The 15,055-nt window shown below is 37.6% G+C and overlaps 1 protein-coding gene across 5 annotated transcripts; it reads left to right on the top strand.

Annotated features, from left to right (window-relative positions):
• Positions 1 to 9,230: 9,230 nt before the first annotated feature.
• LOC148870027 (uncharacterized) lies at positions 9,231 to 14,672 on the top strand. 5 transcript variants are annotated; one of them, XM_088970729.1, is made up of 6 exons: positions 9,243 to 9,504; positions 9,627 to 9,690; positions 10,409 to 11,620; positions 12,215 to 12,420; positions 12,526 to 12,749; positions 13,796 to 14,672. In XM_088970729.1, exons 3-6 carry the CDS (start codon positions 10,516 to 10,518, stop codon positions 14,523 to 14,525), a joined length of 2,265 nt encoding a protein of 754 aa, XP_088826855.1. In that variant the 5' UTR covers positions 9,243 to 9,504; positions 9,627 to 9,690; positions 10,409 to 10,515; the 3' UTR covers positions 14,526 to 14,672. The 5 variants fall into 5 exon arrangements, with proteins under 5 accessions (XP_088826853.1, XP_088826857.1, XP_088826855.1 ...); XM_088970728.1 differs by having other exon boundaries at positions 9,340 to 9,504; positions 9,581 to 9,690; XM_088970730.1 differs by having other exon boundaries at positions 9,346 to 9,504; positions 9,627 to 9,729.
• The last annotated feature ends 383 nt before the right edge of the window (positions 14,673 to 15,055 follow it).

Genomic DNA, 15,055 nt, shown 5'->3' with positions numbered 1-15,055 from the left:
GACATTCCCTTTATTGTATACATCTTTTATACAAGCATGACAAATGTACATACAAAGGTACATAAACTATCTTTCTTTTCTCGTTCTTGTTCTTGAGCGAGAGTACAAACTGTGAATTCTTTATGATATTTGACTAACGAGCTTCAGGCGTGAAGTATTCCTGATACCATTGTTAACCTCAACATCCTGCCACAGTATCTCATCTCATTGTGGTCAAAGTCGACTGAAATAGTTTTTTTCTTTGGAGATCCAATTCCCAATTCATTCCGGTTCTGAAAAGTTTGAGAGCCTTTACGATACGCTGATGGATCCATTAATTGTCCAACCTGGTTTGTGAGAAGGGAATTTCAGGATTTTGATGGATCCATTAATTCTCTAGGAACAATAAGACCAATTTCTATTTCTGGTCAGTTGGCCTATGTCTTCTCTCATCGCAGGCATACACTTTCTTCCAAGTCATTGTGGGACAGCCTTAGCTTGTCTCTTTTGCAGGGGGTGGAGCTAGGGGGAACTCAGGGGAGCCATGTCCCCCCGTCCCCATCACTTTACCAGTTCTGTTTTACCCCAAAATCATTTTTTTTGCCCAAAATTTATTGATTTGGTCAGCGAACCATTGATTTGGATAATCGAACCGTCGAATCATTTGACTCAGGAATGTTTTTGGCCATTTTTTTGGTGTTTTTTTTTTTGTCAGAACGGACCATTCATTCAAACTGGACAGTCAGACCGTTCGACCTGAGAACCAGACCCAGAATGGTTCCTTGTCCGGTCCAGTTTTAAAAACTTTGTTCCTAACTCTGCCCCAGTCTCTTTGCATCCAAATTGATGGCTAACTAGGATAATGCAGTTTCGAATTGAACTTTCACAACTCAAAGAAAGGGAATCAAGGTATGACAGACTATATTCAACGGGCTCGACTTATATGTGATAGTCTTGTCTCAATTGGCTCATCTTAGGTTCAGAGACGATACAATATGTTACTAGTGGTTTGGCTCCAAAGTTTGCATCTCCGGTGACCTCCATTGTTATTTGGGTTGATATTATAGCTTTGATGATATTCTGGCCTTATTGTTGAATATGAAATTAGATTTGAGCATTCTAAGTTGTTTGGCAATGTTGTTACTTGTGCTAACATTGCCTCCAAGAACAACTCAAAAGGGAAGAAGATTGCTGCAATGAAGCCAAAATCTAAGCCTAATGAGGATAAGGAAAGATGTCTAATCCCTTTTAGAGAGTTAAATGTTAAATCTGCTACAAATTCAACTGTAATATTGTTTGCTGTAGAGCACGTTTTGATAGACGATTGTCCTTCTACTTATACTATTATTTCCTAGATATCCTAACTCAAAGGAAACTTGATGGAGTGGGACACTGTTTATGTGTGTAGGGGTGTCGATTGGACTGGATTTGGTCCAATCCGATCCAGTCTAATGTGAGTCCATTACAAATGGATCAGGTCCAATCCAATCCAATGAATAATTTGGACCATTTTGGACTGGTCCAATTCAATGTTTGACCATCCAACTTGTTTAAATTCATTTTAATTTAGATTGGTTTCAACCAAAACCTGGTCCATTGACACCTATATTCTTATCTTATATATCAATGGACCGGATATTGGCTTAGTCCAATCAAATCCAATATAAATCTATTACGGACAGACCAGGTCCAGTCCAATCTAATAAATATTTTGGACTGGACTAGTCCAATCCATTGTCTTTTTGGTCTATCCAATCCGTCCAAATTGATTTTGGACTGGATGGGGTCCAGTCCAAAACCGGTCCATTGACACCCTTATATGTGTGCTAATCAATACAATTTAAATAACTGAACATAAGATGAACAAGTAAACGATTGAAGAAAAATAAAGCACACAAGGACTTTTGTAGAGGTTCGACCGAATCTAGGCTTATATTTTTTTTCCTCAATCAACCTCTTTAGAATTTCACTAAATCAGTTGGATTTTTGGATGTCAACCAAACATTTCAGACTTCTGGGTGCCTATAAGACTTGAACTGGATGAATTTTCGGGTGTAAACCAAACCTGAACAGTTAACTTACAGGTGCCAACTATACTTTTAATGGTGTTCAAAATAATACATAGATTACAATCAATATATTAATGTAAGCACAAATACAACAAATGCCTCTTATCAAGTTGATATTAATACATATGATGCTGCACAATCTAGGCACTCCTAGCTGGTTGAGAGTTGGCTCTTAGTTGTGATGGACGACACCTTAGAGGAAGGAGTAGGTGAAGGGTTCCTGGGAAGCTCTCCCGGAGGGAACACTCCGATGGCTAAGTTAGAACTCTGAGAAAAACTCAAAGAAGATACAGAGAGTTAAGAGTGCTGAAAGTGCTAGTTTCAATACCTTTGCTTCGTGAGGATTGGGGTTCTTTTATATCGAAGCTCGGCCATATCTGGCATAACCGCCACTGCCCTAGCTGTTACTATCAGGGTAGGTGTGGTAGGTGCAGGCTACTGCCACAGACTGCTATTGCAAGGTACGGACCCGACAGGCGTGCCATGCTTTTCAGAGACAACAAACAGAACGCCGCCTAGCAAGCAGAACACTGCCTGGCAAGGGATCCGAGCCCTGCCACCGGATCCGATAGGTACGGAGGTCAGGCAGGCACGGATTTCAGGCAGATCTCCCTGTAGCCTGCCAAGCTATTGTACGTTGAACCACCGGGGGCAGGTTTACCTTGCACCGAGGTGCCGAGGTACGCCGAAGTGCTCGCATTGGAGGCGGGTCTTAAGCAAGTTCGAACAGGAGTCTCGATGGTTCTGCCCCGAGGTATTTCTTCCTCGGACACTTAGCCAAAAACCGGGGTGCTCCCTTCTTAGGAAGGGAGAGCTCGAGGCCCCTTAGGAGGAGCTCGGGTCTCAAGAGGAGCTCGAGCCCTGAGAGGAGTTTAGGATCTCCTATACTTGGCAGGAGTCAAGGTTGGCCGGGCACTAGTCCCCGGCGAGTCGCTTAACTCTCCGAGTGGCCAACATTGGACTTGGCGGAAACGGTTGAGCTGTTAGGCTGAGCCGTTCATCGAGCTAGGTCACGCACACATGTCCCTATGCTACGAGGTTGGGCCAAATCACCCTCCATCAACATATATCCAAACTTTATCAAACTTTATGAGATGCAAGAATATGCACAATAATTACAAGCTCAGCCTCGCACTGTGAAGATATTTAAGAAATCTTAGTGATAAACAATTAAGCCCAAAGGCTACTCAAATTTTCTCACTACACCCCTACAAAGGACATAATATCTCTAATTTCTCAGAACTTGTCATTGGGTACTTGCAAATTTTTCTACCTAGTTCTCTATTCCCGGTGTGAATTCATTTGTGAGGAGAGAACCATATTTATAATGAAATATACACCTTTTTTGATGATTTCACTCGTCATCGAGATTTAATTATAAAGGGATACTAAAATTTGATCCCAATTTTTAAGAATTCGAGTTTTGTGGGATAACACGTTCGGTGTGACGCAGGTGGGTATGCGCGCATTACACCGAATCAGTTTTGTTTTTAACTGAATTAATTATTTGAGTTTGAATTTTATATCTATTTTTTGAACAATTTTCTTTTTTTGTTTGTGCTTCTTCATTTTTGTGTCTCTTCAAATAGGTGCACTGTTTTGAAGAGGTCATTGTTTGAAAGGACACCTTTGTATCCATTCGGGTCTTAGAACACTCTATAAAAGGAGTGTTGGTTGACCCAGTTTTTACACACAAAAACATTTTCGACATTCTTCTTCTCTGTCTTCTCTACAAATTTGAGCATTATCTCTCTGTGATTCGCGAAAGTCTGATAAACGAGTGCATGCCTACCAGTGGCATGTGGCTGTTTTATCTTGGTGACTGAATTGCCATCACTCGGCTGCACCATAGGAGACAAATGCGGTTTTAAGGAGAGTGACCAAGTGACATGACTCAGCCCTCCTTTTCTCTACAAGTTCTCAGTTTCGTAGTTCTACATCGCTTTATTCCAGCAAATTCTTGGTTTGGAAAGCGATTACTAATAAGTTTTGCATCACTGCATTAGTTTTGCTTTTAATCGAATTAACTATTTGAATTTTAATTTTGTATCTATTTTTTGAACAATTTTCTTTTCTTGTTCGTGTTTCCTCCTTTTTGTGCCTCTTCAAACATGTGCACTATTATGAAGAGGTCCCTGTCTAAAAGGACACCTTTGTGTCCATTCGGGTATGAGAACACTCTATAAAAGGAGTGTTGGTTGACCCAATTTTTACACACAAAAACATTTTCGGCATTCTTATTTTCTGCCTTCTTTGCAAATTTGAGCATCATCTCTCTGTGGTTCGTGAATGTCTGATAAATGAGTGCATGCCTACTAGTGGCTTGTGGGTTGTTTTATCTTGGTAACCGATTTGTTATCACTTGACTGCATCGTAGGGGAAAATATGGTTTTAAGGAGAGTGACCAAGTGGCACGACTCAACCCTCATTTTCTCTGCAACTTTTCAGTTTTGTAGTTCTGCATCACTTCACTCCAATAAATTCTCAGTTTGGAAAGCGATTACCGATAAATTTCATCTATGTTTATTATTATTTGAAATAATAGGTATAAAAATCTACATGATTCTAATGTTAGAGATCTTGTGATGGTATACAACATTCATCAACACTTTCAAGACTAGTTATTCTTTCTTCTAATAAGACTTGCACAAAAATTTATTCTCTTAGACGAGCCTTCAGAGACAAGGGCTTTTGGTACCCTCTAGCTGATGGGTCTAAGCTAACTAGAAATATTGTTAATTACTTATATATACCCTATACATTTGACAAATTATTCATGTATACCCTAGAATTTCAAAAGCAACTTATACATGCTCTATTGGCCCGGCTCCACATAACATAAACAGGACCACTTTTAGTGCATCATTTAGAGCCGTTAATAACTTATTCCAAATGCTTTCGTAATACCAATATTTCCCTAGATTGTATGACAAAAACCCAGAATTTAGAAAGTTCAAAAAACATATTAGGAAGAAAGGGAAAAAATATACCACTCAATACACTATTCTTATTATGAAATTTTCAATCTACGTTTAGGAAATTAACTAACTTTATTCTTATTATTTATATATTTTCTTAAAGGATACTAAGTTTTTTAATAATTGACATCGTCGTTATTAGTTAAATACTAATTAAAAAAAGCGAAATATTAAATTTGTGTTTCATTATTCTTCAAATTTTCAGAATAAAACCCAACTGATGAAAATTTTCAAGAACTGTAATTTGCTCCTATAACTTTGGGTCATACCTGTTAAGTTTGCATGCTGACAAGTTTCTTTGGCTTTGGCTCTATACTCAACTGATACATCTGTCGTGATGGTACATAGCGAAGGCATTTTGTGGGGAGGGATTATGAGGGAAGAGAAAGAGATGAAGCTGGACAGCCACAAACCGATTCTGTAACGTAAAGGTGACCCTATCAGAGAGAGAGAGAGAGAGGTAATAATTCATCGTCATGTAATCTCTAATGACACCAATGGAAGATTATCTAATATAACAGAGAGTAGTTCTCAGAGTTTTAGATTTTTTCTCTAGAAAATGAGCTATGACATGGTGGTTTTGGGGCAGTTTATAAGGGGCAGCTGGCTCATTTACTTATTTTCTGCTCACATTTCCTTCTCATGTTTTATTGGCTCATTTTGGAAAGAGTATAAACGCAAATAGAATACAAAATCTTGTATTTTGTATTATTTTATATGTAACAGTTTCTGATACAAACTCCAAAGATGATTAATTGTATGTGGGTACTTGTGCCAATGGAATTGAGTATATTATATCTGATTGGTGGTGCCAGACTAAAATATATCTGTCGGTGGTGGATCTCAGCTCCAAAATCTTGGCCAATACATAAAAAATTCATTATAAACAAGTGACCCGCTGAATCTTTGAGCTGGGTTTCATCTCAAGAGAGAGAACGGGAGTTATGCTACTCATTGGTTCCAGTTTTTATTGGGGAGAAGATAGAGGAAGAAAGAAAATAAGAAAAAAGAGAGGAAATAATGGCATGTTTTGAAAATTTAATCAACAGTTAAGAATAATTTGGTCCTTAAATTTTTTAATTAACCCTTTTAAATATCAAATATGAACTGTCTTGAAGGATGGATATCTCACGCAAGTCGAGGGAGTTCGGCTCTTGTCAGGGCAAGTTGGTGTTTACATGTTCGAGCAGCCCCTTCTAACATCTCCTATGGAATAAATCACATAAATAAGGTGATATTCTTAATGTAAGTCTGTAAAGCTGTTGGAACGAGCTTTGCCTTGACTGAAGTCGGAATCAGGGTCGAGGGGGGCATTGCGTGTGTGGTTAGATTCTCCACAGGCAGGTTTTGAATTGTGATCGATTGCTAATTAAATACGTTCCAATACTCTACCAACTTGATTTAATACCACACATCTCACTTTAAAATTGAGAATCACCATGAAAGTGGGACCAACGTTTTAAAAAACAACTTGGAAAGGAAACTGTTATGGGCATATCGATTTTTGGGTCAACGGTCCAATCGTCCGATTTGAACGAACGACCCATTCTGATAGAAGAATTAAAAAAATAATAAAACGGACAAAAACTGTTGAATAGGTCGACGGGTTGACCACCCGGGTCAACGATTTATTGACGACTTTTTCAATGGTTTTTTATCAGATTTCGAGTTTGGGATAAAACGAAACTAGCTGCCTGAACAGTTCCCGGGCCAAACAGTCCGACCGTCTGGGTCAACGGCAATTCGAAAATGTTGAGTGAGACTTGTCATATATATATCAGATGATGTTGGAAGGGAGTTGGAACATATTTTGATGGCAGGTGATACTGTTTTCTGCACCATTCCAATTGCAATCTGCGATATCAGCTTGTGGGTTCTGCAGAGGAATTCAGATTTCACTCTCACCAAACATATTCTCGTGTCATCTTCACAACTTGTGTGGCCGTGCATTGATAAGGGCTCAAGGGCTGTGATCGAGGATGAATTTTATGAGGATTAGATCCAAAACCTGTGTGAGAAGATATGGCCCTGAACTTTGGACACATACAAGCTATATATCATCAGAATTAGAATTTGCTCCTCACACGGATTTTACAGCCACATCTTACCGTGTATTAAAAATGTCTCTCATCAATAATAACGTGTAAGTATGGAAAATATTTTCGATATATGGCTAGACATGCTGTGAGGAGCAGATCTAGACTCACATCATCAAAGTTGTAATACTCTGGGCCCGAGCCAGAGGAATGATTGCTGGGCTGAATGTTGGGCCTCAGGTTGACCTTCATATTGTCTTGTCTCCCTTTTGTAGTTTCTATTTTTCAAATAAAACAAAACTTCTCCGCATCAAACCCCATTTCATTTCATGTGCACGAGCAGGGGAAACAAAGCCTGTTAACGGCACAGTCTGTCAAACGGGGACCAACTTGTCCTATCTCCTATCTACAGGTACAGCCCATGGAAAGAGAGCCTTTTTAACTAACTTATAATGCAAGGAAAACCTTGACAAGGTGGACCAGGATCAGGGCTGAAAGAGATCCGATTTGGAACGAATTGCATCCGCATCTGATTATACCTTTAGATTTGAAATGATTTTTGGCGAAATAATGGTTTTGAGGTAAAACGGAATTAGTTACCTGTCAGTTCCCAGTTTTTCCGGTCTGATTTTAAAAATCATGGTTTAAAATGATATAGAAATTTTAAAAATTTAAAAAATAATTATTTTTAATTTATATACATACAGTAAATGTATATAAATATAATATATTAAAATTTTCAATTATAAACTTTGTAATATATTTTATATATACTAAAAATTTTTATCGGACTCGATTTTAATTGATCAAATGGGTTATGGAAACAATCATGACTGATTCTCACACACCACCTCACAGGACTTGAAGTCATGCATTGAAACATCTCCACGAACAAAAAACATACAATTATGGAGATATTCCTAATGTGGGGCTGTAAAGGTTGTGAAGTGGGTGTGAGGACCAATTGTGTGAGTAGGAAAGCCAAACTCCTTTATTTATAACTAGGGGTGGGGGTGAATGTTGGGATGGGTCATGTTTGAGGGCAACCTAGGCCCAACCCTAAGAGTGGGCCTAGGGCCTAAGCCCGAGGTAGCCCAATATGTTCGATCTAAGCCTGGTTCATACTAAAATTATGCATTTGGATTGGGCTCAACATGTTGAAATTTGACAATCATGTGTGTGTATATTATATAGTGTTTTGGCCATCGGTTTCCTCATCGATGATTTGATCACCTAGTTTGAATGGACGGTACATTCTAACAAAAAATAAAAAATAATTAAAAGTAAAAAATGGCCAAAATTGTTGAATAGGGTCAACGGGTCGTTGGTTGGTTCAACAGTTTTTAGCCAAGGACCGGGTTTGGGGTAAAATGGAACCGGTTGCCTGGATGGTTCCTGGGCCGAATGGTTCGACAATCCAGGTCAACGACAGTTCAAAAACCATATATATGCATATAATTTTCTCCTCACACCGACCTTAGAGACACATCCCACTATATATTTGAAACATATCCACAAGAATAATAAATATAAGTACAGAAGATGTTTTGATGCACGACCAAGACATGTTGTGAGGAGCACTTTGAGTGGAATAAATTTAGAATCTTTTATAATTTATAATTTTTATATATATAATAAAAATGTAATTTTTTATTTTTATAAGAAACTTTGCTCATAATAGAATTCGAACGTATAAATTTTTGAGTCAAGCTAAATTCAATTTCAAATCACTAACTCAATCAAGCTCTGAATCTCATATTTTATTTTAACAAGTTGAGTTTGAATATATTTGACTCAACTCTCCAAAAAGAAGTTGAGAGGAGAGATTAACCAAGATCCACCATGCATTCGAAACGTGACGGGATCTGCTCCTGACAAATGGGCACCTCACAAGTGAGGAGCAGACCCGTCTCATTGGAAACATATTCCCATGGAGAAAATGTACGGAAATGTTTTCAATGCACGGTTACAACTGTTACAACGAGTGAGGACAAATTGGGAATATCTCCGTAATTTATGTTTCGTTCGACTAATGAAGGACAACGTGGCTCCCACTTCCTACTTTCCAGGGGCAATTACGAAATTTAAATGAATGATAGGGTCTTTTTCTGACCAATTATATTTCCTTCGTCCTAATTTGTAACATCATTTTAAGTTTTGCTTCGTTCCGAGTTTTGAGTCTTTCACTCTTTTCGACCGTTGCTTTCCTCAACGTCTCTTTCTGAACTCTCTCTCATCAGCTCCCTCTTCTTTTCCCCCCCTACAACCAGATTTGTTTTCTAGAAAGTTCTCTTTTCATTTTTCGTTCTACGGAATGATCGATGAAACTAGGAAACGGAGTTCCTTACTGTTTAAGCTCCCTCTGCTTATGAGATTCGGTTTTAGCAGAGATTTCATCTAGAAGAAACGATTGCTTTGAAATAGAATTCATTTTCATCTGGGGTATGTATGTTCTTCATCTTTTAGTATATTTACGTTGAAAAGATTTCATCTTTGACATGGGTCTCTGATTTTTCAGCTTATCCCAGTTTCAATTCTAATATTTCCTTGGTTTGGAGGTTCAGTGGGTAGGTTTGATCATCAAAGTCTTGTTTCGATAATGGGAGTTAAACATGGATTTCGTCTGAGGTGGCCTTCAGTGCTTCTTCATTTGTTAGATTTCATGATGTATATTTCCTTGTCAAAATTTGATTCTTTTTTTAACGAGAATCTGTTACCTTTTCTAGCAGTATATTTCACCATGAAAAATATTTTCTAAAAATGGAAATTAGCTATGAAAAAGAAACATATTTGTTCTCCTAAACTTGAATGGTTGGCTTCTGAGAATCGATACTCTTTTTTTATATTTATTTTCATATTCTTTTAAATTTACTGAATTCGGGTTCTGGACTTTTCAGTAAATTTGTCTATAAGAATTAGGTATTCAATGTTATCTGTAACCGAGGATTCCATCTTTAAGTAACAGCTTCTCTCTATCTACTGTAGTAGATACAAATCGATTTTTCTCTTTATTTCAGTATAGCTTCCATTTTACAAATAAACCAGGCATAAACGCCCATCCTTTGAATGCAAGAATGTTTTTATATATTATTTCATTTTCTTTTCAGTTTTTGTGAATCCCTATTGCTTGTCGGGTTGGATATGGAATTTTGAAGTTATTTTTGTTCTCACTTGAGGAAATTGAATGATGTGCTGTTTCTTCCACATAATCTACCAACGATTATGTTCAACCTCATTTTTTAGGAATGACTTCTCTCTGTTACTTTCTGCTCACATGTATTCAACTACTCTCGTTCATGAATTTTATCAACTCTTCATCTTTTTTTTTTTTTTTTTTTCTGTTCAGCCTCAAAAAATCCTTATGAATTTGGTGGAAAATATATGGCCTTCTTATAATCTGGGGTTTCCATCCGAGCTTGAAAAATTCATAGAAGGTGATAGAGAAAGAGCGAGATGGGATGTTCTAATTCAAAGCTGGATAATGAAAAGGCAGTGCAGCTTTGTAAGGATAGGAAAAGGTTTATTAAACAGGCTGTGGAGCAAAGGATCAGATTTGCCTCTGGACATGTTGCTTATCTACAGTCCTTAAAACGAGTCTCTGATGCTCTTCATAATTATGTTGAGGGATATGAATCCCTTGACTTTCTGTTGGATTCATACACTACCCCACCTTCGACGCCCACCAAAAATATTGGCCCGGATATCATCTCAGTTTCATCTAAGTCCTTGTCGACATCGCCAATTCAATCTGAGACAAACTCATCTTTCAAAGTGAACTGCCTGAAGTCAGGTGGAAATCCATCGGTTTATGTTGAGGAGAGACCCCCGTCTCCAGAGATGGTGAGAATTGAATCATATTCCCCAATGCACCATTTTGGGATCGATGGATTCTTTACAATGAAGTCTTCACCCATGAATTCATCACCATCATTCATCTCTTCATCTCCAAACAATGGATCTAGTTTTCCTCCCCCATCACCCCAGGCTTCTCAATGGGACTTATTTTGGAATCCATTTTCCTCATTGGATGTGTATAGCTATACCGCTTGGAGTAGTCTGGATCACACTGAAATGGATAATGAGATCACAGGATTGAGGCAGGTTCAAGAAGAAGGAATTCCTGGTTTGGATGAAGTGGAAGGAAAGAAAGAAGACAAGGAAGATGAGAAGGTAGAAATGACAGAAGGAACTAAAATCGAATCAGACTGTTGTAGAGAAGCGGCTATGGTCAAAGATGCTTCTGAAACTGGAAGTGACACTGATGTTGAGCATAAGGTTAAAGGACTACAGTCCCATGGTACTAAGAATACTGAAGTATCAAAAGCACAAAATGAAGAACTTAAAGTGAGTAATCAAGAGACTACTGTTGCTGATCAAGAAGCAAAGAAAGAAACACCTGGTTTTACTGTTTATGTAAACCAAAGACCAACAAGTATGACAGAGGTCATCAAGGACCTAGAGACTCAGTTCATTATAATTTGTAATTCAGCTAATGAGATATTGAAGATGTCAGAGACTAGCAACGCTCAGAACACCACATTCTCAAATGAACTCACGGGTATGTATATTTACTATTCATTGAGTCCTATTAAACAGCCTCCAGTATTACCACATCCTCAAATGAACTCACAGGCATGCTTAATTCAAAGGCTTTGTATTTTTTTCTGTGTAGTTTCTGAATTAAGTTCTGACGTGTAAATTGCAGTCCAGTTCAAATGCTTCCACAATTTCGATAGATATGTGAATCTAAAATATAACCTTCAATATTACTATTATCTTTATATACTATTTAGAAATAGATAGTATTCAATGAGATTCTTTCATAGAGCAGATTGTTCAAATCAATCAATGAGGTTTATAACCTCACCTAAGAACCTAGGCAGGATCATCCATCTTGCCCTGGTATTCAGTCAATAGACAGGAAGAAGGAACGATTTTTTTGGCTGCAATATAGACAGGAACAGTTACCCTACAAGAATTTTGGTTTACCATTTCCCTGTTTGGTCATGCCTGGTGTTTTCTACCCTAACACCATGTTTGGTTTGAAAGGAAAAGTAGGGAAAAGAAGGGAAAAGAAGGGAAAGGCAGAGAAACATATACAAGGTTTGTAAAGGTTCCCTACCTTTCATCTGATATAACTTTGTTTGTGCAGGTCTGAAAATGTTAAATCCAATTGCATTATTCTATTCAGTTTCATCACACTCATCAAGAGTTTTCAACAATTCTTCAAATTTTGAGGATGTGGGTTATGATAGTAGCAGTGACTTTTCTGAAGACTCGTGTATGTTCTCGGGGAGTGACCAATCAACTCTAGACAAGCTATATGCTTGGGAGAAGAAGCTATACAAGGAAGTCAAGGTAATCTCACTTCTTTCATATAGCATAATCCCATAGCAAGACACTAGTTTTTTCCCAGATCAAATGAGTAGATGAATGAGATTTGTGTAATCAATGCATGAACAGTCTGGAGCACAGATTCGTATTGCCTATGAGAAGAAATACATGCAACTCATGAACCAAAAAGGGAAAGCAGAGGATCCCTCTGTGGTACATAAAACAAAAGCAGCAATAAGAGATCTCCATACACAGATCAAGGTCTCAATACACTCCATTGAAACAGTATCGAAAAGAATTGAAACTTTAAGGGATGAAGAATTACAGCCACAGCTTTTGGAATTGATACAAGGGTATGTTGATTCTCTTTCTGACTTCTCAATCAGTGATTTTAAAAACTATAATGCATTTGAACCATTCAGACCAACAACTAGTTTGGAAAACAATTTAATGTTTTGAATCATTTCTAATTCAAACCTTAATTCCATTTTTTATAGAAAAATAAATATGGAAAATCCTTAAATACCAGTCCCAGTGGTCTGACATCCAATTCAGTTTTCTGGATCTCTGCTTATGGTGTCCATGTGCTTGAGTTTTCTTCATCTTTCAGACTTCATAGATGTTTTGAAGCATGAGAAGGAATGGAAGAAATTCTTTATTACTGTAAATGCAAAACTATAATGTTTTAACAAGTCACAGGTCAAATTTGATATAAAACATGCAGAATCCCTCTTATTTAAGCAATGTTTATTCTAATTGAGAGAGGCCTTTGGTTAATTAGAGAAATTACAAATTTTTGTTAGAAGATCCTAGGCCTTGCTCATTTTTTTAAAATGTCTTAACAGGTAAATGTTTTCTGGGAAACACTTACCCGGGTACACTTACTACCCATGTTGTTTTGATTCCTAGATAATTTCAATAATGATTTTTTAAATCATAAAAATCCAATAAAATGGGTAAACTTGTCCATTCTGTTTTGTAAACTTTGCTCATTTTTTTTTAAATGTCTTAACAGGTAAATGTTTTCTGGGAAACACTTACCTGGGTACACTTACCCATGTTGTTTTGATTCCTAGATAATTTCAATAATGATTTTTTAAATCATAAAATTCAATAAAATGGGTAAACTTGTCCATTCTGTTTTGTAAACTTTCCTCCGAAGTTAATAGTGATACCCAGGAAACTAACTTTACATTGAGGCCCAAGTTAAGGACGAAAAAAAGCTTGTGAAACTGATCAATGAGAACTGTGAAAATTTTTCATTGGTTACCGTGAAAATATTTCAAAATAAATGAAGTAAAAGAATACAGATAAAGCTAAAAAATATTATCCAAACAAAGAAGAGTTCAAACCAATTTTAGCCATCAAACTAATTCTGTCTTCTGACCATGAATGTCAGGTTAGCAAAGATGTGGAAAGTGATGGCAGAGTGTCACTGTACCCAGAAGCGTACAATAGACGAAGCCATGCTCTTACTAGCTCCGAAACTGAAGGAGCCGAAACACACCAGAATAGCAGCACCAGGTGAACTACTAGACCGACTAGTTAGATCGGCTTCACAGCTTGAGACAGAGCTCCGAAATTGGCGAGCTTGCTTCGAGTCATGGATCTCTTCACAGCGATCCTACGTTCAAGCACTAACCGGGTGGCTCCTCCGATGCATCTGCTCCGATCCTGAAACATCAAAGTTGTTACCCCTCTCTCCTCACCGTTCTGGTGGGACCCCTCCCATATTTGGAATTTGCATTCAATGGTTCAGATTCCTCGACACCATCAGTGGGAAACCTGTAATGGATGGCCTCGATTTTTTTGCCAATGGCGTGAGATTGAGATCAGTAGTACACGCAGAGCAACCATGTGACGAGAAGTTGGGGTGGGAATGGGATTGCCGCCAAACTCTGACAGAGTCGAAGCGATTTGCTGGAGAGAAGCTGGAGGTGGTGGAGGTGAGTCGCAGTCTGGGGGACTCGGTGGTAGCAGAAAAGATGGCTTCAGGGGTTGTTGGCATGAGAGTTCTCTGTGCTGGGATGTCGGTCGCCATGAGCTCTATAACAGAATTTGCGGTTAGGTCGGCAGAAGGGTACACAGAGCTGGTTAAACAGAGCTGGTTAAGCAATGGGAGAATGTAGGTAATGGGGGGGATAGAGAGGAGAAAGGGATCCTTTCACCACTGAGAGCTCCTCCTCTCTGATTTTTTTGATATTACAGATGTGCACATTTATTTTTAAATTAAATCATTAAAAATAGTGAAATTGAAATTTCTTATTTATGACAAACAAGGTTCTAAGGTGTACCTGTGTTTTTATCATTTCTTACTTTATTCAGAGTGATCGATTTATGGCCTATATACCCTCTGAACCAGGTTAAACCTTGAAATCCATATTCATTCTTAAATCCCAATCTATTTCTCCTTAATAATAAACTAGTCGGACCTGTACAAAGATGGAATTATATGACATTAGTAATTAAGTAGTGTCATGTAAGTTCAATTCAATAATTATTTTTTGGGTTATGTCTATTTTATTCAATCACAATTTAAGTTATGTTAAACTGAGAGCCGTCAATTTTTTATTTTTTAGATAAATTTGTATTTTTGTATTTTGTATCTTAATGCTATTTTTTTAAGAATTTGTTTATTAATTTTATTCATTTATTATTA

The sequence above is a fragment of the Nelumbo lutea genome, chromosome 2, assembly GCF_056320005.1.
Source record: "Nelumbo lutea isolate HS-2025 chromosome 2, American lotus-T2T, whole genome shotgun sequence".
Taxonomy (NCBI): Eukaryota; Viridiplantae; Streptophyta; class Magnoliopsida; order Proteales; family Nelumbonaceae; genus Nelumbo; species Nelumbo lutea.
Note: the sequence above shows the minus strand (reverse complement) of the source record. Positions and strands in the feature narration are given on the sequence as shown.

Excerpts from the sequence above, each read along its gene's own strand:
- LOC148870027 (XM_088970727.1), top strand. The coding sequence starts at position 10,516 with ATGGGATGTTCTAATTCAAAGCTGGATAATGAAAAGGCAGTGCAGCTT. Across the intron at positions 11,621-12,214 it reads ATTCTCAAATGAACTCACGG|GTCTGAAAATGTTAAATCCA; the intron begins GTATGTATATTT and ends TTGTTTGTGCAG. Across the intron at positions 12,421-12,525 it reads AGCTATACAAGGAAGTCAAG|TCTGGAGCACAGATTCGTAT; the intron begins GTAATCTCACTT and ends ATGCATGAACAG.